The following is an 8,545-nucleotide window of genomic DNA, read 5'->3' as shown; positions in this document are numbered from 1 at the left end:
TCCTCCACCGCCGCCGCCGCCGCCCCCAGTACCAGTTCCTCCACCCCCACCACCATTCGCACCTCCACCCGCATTACCGTTATTGCCGGTGTTGCCTGCATTGCCCGCGTTCCCATTGGCAGGAGGCTGATTCTTATCCGGGTTTTGTTGATTCTTATCGGGTGGAGGTGGATTCTTTTCGTCGGGAAGCTGGATTGTTATTTGCCGTTTTACCACTCTACGGCCACCATCACTAATATTTGCCTCCGCTGCAATTAACAAGAGGGCGAGAAGTGCGACTATCCATAGTGTTCTATGTGTTCTCATTTCTCTAATAGGGTCGGATTGATGAATGAAACAATAGAAATGTTAACCCAGGCTCCACTGTATTGCTGCAAAGGAAAACAACATCGCCGCCCGCATTCCATCAACACAATGCTTACCGATAGTATTATTTTAGATGATCCTAGGCTGTGTAGGGATCGCAATCCGGAGATGCTAAGACGGAGAGATGACGATCAATCAAAGCTGTGATTAAAGAATGGAAATGGGGAAAAAGAAAAACAGTGACAGGAGAGAATTTACATAAGCGCTCTCCCCTCAAATCACGCAAAAACAAAAAGGAGAAAATAAGGAGAGAATGAAGCAATGGCGATGGGAGAGAGGGATGACGGTGACGTGATTCTTGTTTTTCTGTACAAGATGGGTGGAGAAAAATGAAGGTGCTCTGAAAAATAAATTCCATTTTCCCCAATCGATCGGCACGTATGTTTGTGTGACATGAACCATTAATCCAATGAAAACAAACAGGCCCGTGGTCGGCTCCATTTCACGTTAGGATTCCAAGCGGTCCTGAGGAAATTCCTGGCTCCAAGACTGGTCTTCTCCCAAAGTGGGCTAGGCACCGCCATAGACTCGAAGCCGGCCGCTCCTCTTGGCCCATCCCATCATCGCACCCCCATCCACTTCTCCTACCATTGCTCGCAGGTCAACCCCCCTGAATGACCGATTGGAGCATAACGGTTAATGTGCCTATCAAGAATGTTATGTAGATACCCCCAAGGTTAAGCCATGCTCAGGATAGCGTCAATGGCTTCTTTAAAGTCAGCCACTCAGGGAAAAATATGTACTAGGTATTTGTGCAAAAATAAGATAAGCTTGAGAGACCGGAAGGGGGGCCTTTTTAAGGTTGATTACGCATATCATCCATTTCGACGTAACTTAATCAACATGTGGTCAGAGACAAAAGGTTCTGTATTCTAAATAAGCTCGAAGAAGTCATAAGCATTTTCAACATCACGTAGAGAGCCACTTCCCGGGATATGCCCTTAAATTGTGTTGTTCGGAAGGCTCCTAATGCCCGCTCGGTCTCCTACAGAGTTGAAGATGAAGCCATGCTCTAGCAACCTTATTAATCATTGTTCCTTTTGTCGTGCATTCAACTTCTTCGCAATATCAAGCTACCATCTTATTAAAATGTATGCGATTGCCAGCAGCGTTGCTAGATTCAACCCTCTTCTTCCATGTAGCACAGCACAAACTTTCAGATTGTTATTCCAAGAGAAAAAACACTTGGAAATCATAATTCAAGCACGTAGGGGGATAGACGATAAAAATTTTATTTTCGATCTTGAATTGATCTCTTTAATATGTCGCGCTAGGACAACATATTCGAGGAAAAGTAAAAATAAAATTGAATAAGAGTAGAATATTTTGATGGAATTCGATGCAAAGTGCAAAAATAAGAAAAAAGAATGCCTCTTCGTTCTGGTTTCAAAATAGTTGAAGAAAAGGGAGGTTTGACAACCTTTTAGCAGTTGCAACAGTCATCATCGCAGCAATCATCGTGGCAACAATCATCATCGCAGCAATCGTCGTGGCAGCAGTCATCATCGCAACAATCGTCGTGGCAGCAGTCATCGTGGCAACAGTCATCGTCGCAGCAATCGTCGTGGCAGCAGTTATCATCGCAACAATTGTCGTTGCAACAATCGTCTTGGCAGCAATCATCCCATCGCTTCACCATGTCCACTGATTTCTAATTATTGTGAACGCAAATAATTTAGTATTCAACTCAACGACAGCCTGCCCATGTATCAAAGAAATACCTTGAGGTCAACGGCATTAGATTGACTCTGGAGATCCTGGGAGGCGGTATTGAGAGCGGCAGAAATGGCGGCGAAGAAGACGAACACTGAGAGAATGGCAATGAACTTCATGGTTGCTGGGTGGAGGTGGATGGGAAAGTAGTGCTGTTTTGGTGTAGTTAAGAAGTGCGCTGAGAGATATTGAAGAAAGCGAGAGGAAGGCGAAAGCAGGCTCCTTTTTATACTCTTTCCTACACTCGAATTTTTTTGCTCTTATAAGCCATGGGGCGCATTAGAGGGAAGCAATCTAGATAATGGATGCAGTAAGTAAGGCCTAATTTGCAGTAAGATCTGTATTTGAAGCTAAAATCAAGAATCTAGAGCTTCATAGACAGAGGTGCAGTCAGACCAGCTCTTTATTTAACGCATTTCCACATCTGAAATTCAGAGTTCCTGGACAAGACTTTCATTCTTTCTCGCGGATAGAATGTTAGTGGTAACGGCTGTATGATCATCCTCAATACTGAGTTAGTGAAGCTACCCTCTACAAGTCGATATGTGATGTAGAGAGTTTGCAAGTAGAGGGGGGGGGGAAGGGTGTAAATCTTTAAGTTCGAATGCAACCCAAATCCTCAGTGCTGTTAAAACACGCCATTTCAAGCAGAGATACCTTGCATAGCTTCGGATCTTACTCAGAAACATCTCCACATCCGCGCATGGAGGAATAAAGAGAAGAAGAGAAATTAGAAAAAGAGAATATTCATATAAGTGCTTACCATTTTATTATTCTTATGATCTGCTCCTCCTTTTCCCCGGGATAGGAAAAATAGGGGAAATAAGGGAGAATCAAGTGTGGCTTAATGATTTAGAAGCATGACCCATCGGGCTCACCAAATCCAAAAGCAAACACCCCATTTGCCCCCATGGTCATGGAGGTAGGTTTGATACGTATGTCAAGCCTATTTCAAGTAAGGTAGTTGGATAGTTTACCATTACAATACATTAGGGACGAAGTGTTCTATGAAGCCAAGAGGCTACTTGATTGGTTAATATAAGGTTAGAAAATAATAAAATGTACGGATTCAATCGATTGGAGCCAAGAAATGGCTGCTAACAAGGAGTCATACGAGGAGCTTCTACAATTTTCCGTGGAAGTGGAGAAGACCATCGATGGAAATGAAGCCATTGACAGGGTTTATCTAATATCTCCTATTGAAACCCAATGTATTTGATAAATAAAATCCCCAAACCATGCTAGGCGTGGTGGTATTAAAATTGGAGTACCGGCAATTGTCATAGAGGGGTTTTGGCAGTTGGCGAGTTTTGCTAGGGACGATATCAATCTGTTTGCTATTACTAGTTACAAGGCTCCGACCCTCGTTGGGTCAATGAGAAAGGCCTCTTTGTCCTTCAAACCAAATGGACAACATATTCGCGTTTTTTGAAGGAATTAGCTGGCGTTGTAAAGAATGGTCATCCTAAATCGTTTTGGGACATCTTTAATCAACATGGGAGATCTATTTTCTCTGTTCCTTTCACTAGATTTGCTCATAAGAGTTTGGGATGCACTTTTGATATTGTTATTGAAGAGGGAATGGTTATTATAAGAGATCGGATTGGAGATTAATTAAGCGGCGGGATTGGGTTTGATTCCTTATAGGCTAGAAAGGCAAGGTGGCGAGAAAGGAGCAGAGTGCCGAGATCGGGCCGCGACCTTTTCACCGCTCTCCTACTTTTATAGAGGTTCTTCAGCCTTCTCTGCCCACCATTTTACCATGGATTTGTCCACGTTTTCATAACTGCTCGGCTAATTTGGGCCTATCCCCTGGGCCCCAATTCCGGTGGGGCACAAACAAGCATTTTTCCGCGCCTATTCGGATTAGAAATACCACGTCTCAAGAGAAATTTCCTTTTCTGGCGCCTTGGCACGTGGAGGCCCCCTAGGGAAGGGGCTTTCCGCCAGCCTTCAGAGGCTCGGCACTCAGCAAAACGGCTGCGGGCAGCACAAAGGCACCGTGGCCGAGATTCTCTGGGAAATATCCCTAGTCCCACCCCAGGATAGGCTGCTAGCCACACTTCCAAGACCCAAGAAATTTCCAAGAAATTTGCAAGAGCTAATTTCTAATTATATAAAGAGACCAAGGCCGCTTTTCCCCTTTAGCCTTTCTGTTGAATATCAACTCTCTTCTCCACCACCAAAGATAACCACCGCTTCTACCGCCACTCCAAACACAATGAATACTCGCAACACCTGCAAACAATGTGGCCAGGGCCCCTTCGAGAGCTGGCACAGCTTCCTTAACCACCACTGCGTGCCTCCCTAAGGAGGGCTCCGAGGGAGAATTCAACATTGAAGAAAGCATCTCCATGGAGATGCAAAGCTTTTCGCCGTTTCTGTTCTTGTGCCGAGACATTCTCAAGAGGACCGAATTCCATAGCTTGCCCGCCTTCATTCTTCAAGGCCAGCCATCCCCCGTCAGTGACCTCGCTACCCCCTTCCGTATTTTTTGCGCCGTCCTCTTCTACAGTGTATCCATGTTCATTTGTTGATATTTATCCTTCCCTATATCGTCATCTAAGGATATCTTGTTTAAATAATATATAACAAAATGCTATAAAATAAATTCCTCATCCCGAAACGAGTATCGTAAAAGAAATAAATAGTTGCTTAAGACAAAGGAAGCTCATTATAGGGCAAATTAAAGAACAATCAAAGGGGGGAGGGAGGGAAAAAAAATACAAATCATTTAATTAATGAAAGCCAAAAATGGGGAGTGCGGGTGATTAGAGTCCACATAGAGCATGAGAGCAGCATCGTTCTATCCTGGAGTGGCCAACTATGAGCTATCCTCCAACATTTCATATACCTCTTCCTCCTCTTCTTCCTCTTCCTCCTCCTCCTCCTCCTCCTCTTCTTCTTCCTCGCTCCTCTCCTCAAGATTCTTCTTCTCTTCAGCCATAGCACTAGCTCCAAGCTGATAATGCTGGTATTGCACATTCTGTGGTTGTATGGGTTGCGATGCGGGATCATGCCCACTATAGGTCCCAGCACTTGCGCCGAAATTAGCGAGGGTCATTACCTCGGGGCCAGATTTGGTTCCGCGCCGATTTGCACTTCCGTAGCGTAGCAAGTTCCCCAGTTTCTTGACCGCAGCGGCCGCCACACCATGGGCGGTGCGCTCGCGCATCTCTTCGAAGTTTTGATGAACATAGTTGGTGCAGCGGTCCGAGTTGGGGAGGTCCTGGATCATCTTGGCGATGGTGGGGTGGGTGAAGCCATAGTAGTCAGGCCCCGACGCAGAGTTGGAATGCTCGCGCTTGCGCAGCGCATTGGCCTCACGCACCGCGACGGTCCAGACCGCCGTCGCAGAGGGTCCAACGAGGGGGCAATCGCGTTGATCTTCGGGTGTGACGATGAACTTTGCAAAAAAAAACAAGAGCTGATTACGGTGCTGCTCAACCTCGCGGGAGCTTTGGGCCCTTTTTTAGGGTCCCTTACCTTGGGGGATTCACCGCCGTCGACAATCTCGCAGTGATACAGCACCGTCTTGGTGGGATCGACCATGGACATGAACGGCCGTGCCGCGTGAAACCCCACCGGGAAAATATAGCGCGCGTTGTGGTAAGCAGGTCGGTCGTAGACAACCTTTCCCAGGCTGTAGACGGTGATGATGCCGACCTGGGCAGGAAGCTTGTACGCCCCGGTTGCGTCTCGCTCTATGGGCTGCACGCGCCGCACTCGACCAGCGATGGGTTTGCGCTGCCGCCTCTGTCGTGGGGGCGATGCCTCGGAGCCCAACTGCGGACGGCCCGGGGTAGAGGAGAGGGGGGTGGCGATTCGAACCGGGACGGCGGCCGGTTTAGGGGGGCTTTCCCTATGAGAACTTGGCTGCGATTCGCGGGGGGATTCCTCCACGACTTTGGAGGGCCGCGGTCCCTCCTCCTCCGATTCAGAAGAGCTCTCGGAGCCCTCTATCTCGGCAGCGGGCATCAGTCGCAAATATCGCTCGCACAGCAATCTAGCGTATTCAATCTAACCGTGAATCCTGGTGCAAAATCGAATGGTTCCCACATGTACTTACTCCCGTTCCTTCACCAGCAAGTGCACTTTCCGTCGAGCTCGCTCCAGCTTGGCCGTCAGCGCATCGTTTTCCTAATCGTGTTGAAACAAGGTTACCGCTGCGCATGAGGCCAATGGTCAGGCCCACCTACCTTGGATACTTCGCTCAACTTCCTCTTCATCTTCCGGTACTTCTCCTCATAGTAGCTCAGGTCCCCTTCATCCGAAACGTTGGCACGTGCTGATGGCCCCATCCCTCCTCCTCCCTCCACCTCTTCTCCAGTGGGCAGTTTAGCCTGCGTGGTTAGTGAAGGGAATGCCGGTGGAATTTTTAAAGCAATGGGGGAGGCCAGAGGATTAAGCAATGGCGGCGCGAGTGGATTTGTCCCGAGAAGCTCCAAAGACAGGGCGAGTTGGATTTCACAGAGGCGCGGAAGCGTAAACACGGGTTGAGATTGGATGGGAATCGTAGGCCCGGCAATTAGGCGCGGCGCGAGACAGAGAAGAAGGAGGGTGAGGAGATGGCGGGAGATGATGTGGAAAGGGCGGCAGGAAATAGCGCGGGCGGAAAAAGCAAGCGGGAAGAGGCTTGCTACCCGCCCTTTTTGATTTTAGCTTTTACTTGCAGCTCTTCCCCGCACAGAAAAACTTAACGTTTGTCGGTTTCCACGTGGTGAATTTTTTTTCCTGACTTGGGCCGAGGAGGAGGCAGCCCTCAGGTGAGACCCCCGGCGCCATGCTCCTGTGCGCCCCCCCCCCCCCCTTGGCCCAAAAAAAAATCCGGTGCCGCACGGCCACCGATATCGCGACGGCCGCGAGCAGCTCGAGCTCGCCCTTAGCAACCTGGGACAATCCGCAGCGGGCCCAGCTGGTCCGAATTGTCAATGTGATATTGCTACACAAGCTAGTCAATTGCAAAGGCTAACCTTACCTCCGTCCCCGAGCGCTCTTTCCTAATGCCTCCGTCGGGTTCTGCCATTTGGCAAGCACGGGATTATACAATTCCGTGCGACAAAGCGCTCCGAGCCAGGCGCACCATTCACCGCCGCTCCGGCAGCAGAAGCGGTCGGGGGTTGCGGGCCCGCCCGTGTTGATTCACGGCCTGCCCTCGATAGCTTAGAGCCTCCCATAGGCCGGCCCGCGCTGGTTGCCCCTATCACGAGCTTGAGGCTTATCGGGGAAGCTTGAGTCGGCCGCTTTTGGGCAAACGGACCCACCACCCAGTCGCTGGTTGCGGACGCTGGGTACAAAAAAACTAATAAATCTAACGTGTCGACCCTCTAAGCAAATCCAGCCCGATTTCCAGTCGCCACGGTGGCAATGCCTCCACAGCGCTGCGCCGCATCCAATTCAAAATAATCGAAAGAAGAAAGAGTCTCGGAGCAGGTTGCGATCATGGATGCAGACGCAGAGGAGCTCCACGGCATTTTCCATCTCATCAATGTCGAAGACGACTCGGGCGACGATGCGCCTCGAGAAGAGGCTCATTCCATCCCAAAGGCTGAGACGCCCTCGTGCTACAATGCCAAGATCGACTCGACGGAATGGTTCTTGGTCAATCCAAACGATGATGTGGCGGGGGTTCTTGCCGAGCGCGACGGCTACAACCGTCTCATTTACTCGATCAATCAATACTACGCAAAAAGAGAGTACGCCGATGCGCTGTGTCTGGTGAAAAAGTACTTGCAGTGCAGCAGTAAGCGCCGCGGAATGAAGGATATTATGGAGATTGCGGCAAGGTGTTGCTTGAGATTGAACAGAGTGGAAGAAGCGGTTGAATATATCCAGATGCTGGTAGGAATAGACCCCATTTTCAGAAAAGATTCGGTCATCATATGGAGTTGTATAAACTTAGGATTCTAACGATCCCGGTCCCCTCCGCTTCAAAGCCGAAGTATATATCCTGGCGGGCAGAAAAAGAGGTGAGTTTATGCTCATTCATCGCATGCATGGTGAACTTTCACTAACACATAAGGGCTTGATCAATTGCTATCTTACAGAGGCGCTAGAGTATATAGTTCGCTATCACAAGGCACGTAAACAAGATCACATTGCCTGGCGCCAAACCGCGGATATTTTCCTCCTTTCACCATCCGTGGATACATTGGCCCTCGCCTGCCTGCACCGTGCTCACCGAATCCTGCTCGGTTCGCGGTGGCCACAACACGAGGAGTTTTCTCGGAGGCGATATGAGTTGGATCGAAAAGAGATTGCCGCCTCCATCGAAGGACTGGAAAGCAGGGGTGTCCGACTAGAGGACTTGGAGACGAAACAATGGAGGAGCCAGGCAGAGTGCGATTTCAACGGCGAGGATATTGATTGGATGGAGCGCAACTTGCTCACTACGGATAACGTGGTGGAAGAGAAAGAGAAGAGCGTTAGAGACCTGTGAGATGTCACGGCTAGACCTTATCATGTA

The 8,545-nt window shown here is 49.0% G+C and overlaps 5 protein-coding genes across 5 annotated transcripts; 2 read left to right on the top strand and 3 right to left on the bottom strand.

Moving 5' to 3' along the window:
* Nucleotides 1-8: 8 nt before the first annotated feature.
* On the bottom strand, nt 9-306 carry VTP21DRAFT_3088 (uncharacterized protein; the record flags this gene model as incomplete). Its single annotated transcript, XM_069393352.1, has 1 exon — nt 9-306. A coding segment is annotated over one exon (298 nt), but the record flags the coding sequence as incomplete, so codon positions are not given.
* Nucleotides 307-1,789: 1,483 nt separating this feature from the next.
* On the bottom strand, nt 1,790-2,198 carry VTP21DRAFT_3087 (uncharacterized protein; the record flags this gene model as incomplete). The annotated part of the gene is made up of 2 exons (XM_069393351.1): nt 1,790-2,017; nt 2,088-2,198. 2 exons carry the CDS (start codon nt 2,196-2,198, stop codon nt 1,790-1,792), a joined length of 339 nt encoding a protein of 112 aa, XP_069249697.1.
* A 741-nt stretch (nt 2,199-2,939) lies between these two features.
* VTP21DRAFT_3086 (uncharacterized protein) lies at nt 2,940-4,616 on the top strand (the record flags this gene model as incomplete). Its single annotated transcript, XM_069393350.1, has 2 exons — nt 2,940-3,001; nt 4,337-4,616. The coding sequence occupies 2 exons, from the start codon at nt 2,940-2,942 to the stop codon at nt 4,614-4,616; spliced, it is 342 nt and encodes a 113-aa protein (XP_069249696.1).
* A 287-nt stretch (nt 4,617-4,903) lies between these two features.
* VTP21DRAFT_3085 (uncharacterized protein) lies at nt 4,904-6,380 on the bottom strand (the record flags this gene model as incomplete). The annotated part of the gene is made up of 4 exons (XM_069393349.1): nt 4,904-5,485; nt 5,566-6,085; nt 6,149-6,219; nt 6,279-6,380. The coding sequence occupies 4 exons, from the start codon at nt 6,378-6,380 to the stop codon at nt 4,904-4,906; spliced, it is 1,275 nt and encodes a 424-aa protein (XP_069249695.1).
* A 1,141-nt stretch (nt 6,381-7,521) lies between these two features.
* VTP21DRAFT_3084 (uncharacterized protein) lies at nt 7,522-8,518 on the top strand (the record flags this gene model as incomplete). Its single annotated transcript, XM_069393348.1, has 3 exons — nt 7,522-7,920; nt 7,982-8,048; nt 8,127-8,518. The coding sequence occupies 3 exons, from the start codon at nt 7,522-7,524 to the stop codon at nt 8,516-8,518; spliced, it is 858 nt and encodes a 285-aa protein (XP_069249694.1).
* Nucleotides 8,519-8,545: the final 27 nt, after the last annotated feature.

Source organism: Calcarisporiella thermophila (genome assembly GCF_041956535.1).
Source record: "Calcarisporiella thermophila strain CBS 279.70 unplaced genomic scaffold VTP21scaffold_16, whole genome shotgun sequence".
NCBI lineage: Eukaryota > Fungi > Calcarisporiellomycota > Calcarisporiellomycetes > Calcarisporiellales > Calcarisporiellaceae > Calcarisporiella > Calcarisporiella thermophila.
The sequence above is the reverse complement of the archived record's forward strand: the minus strand, read 5'-3'. Positions and strand labels throughout refer to the sequence as shown.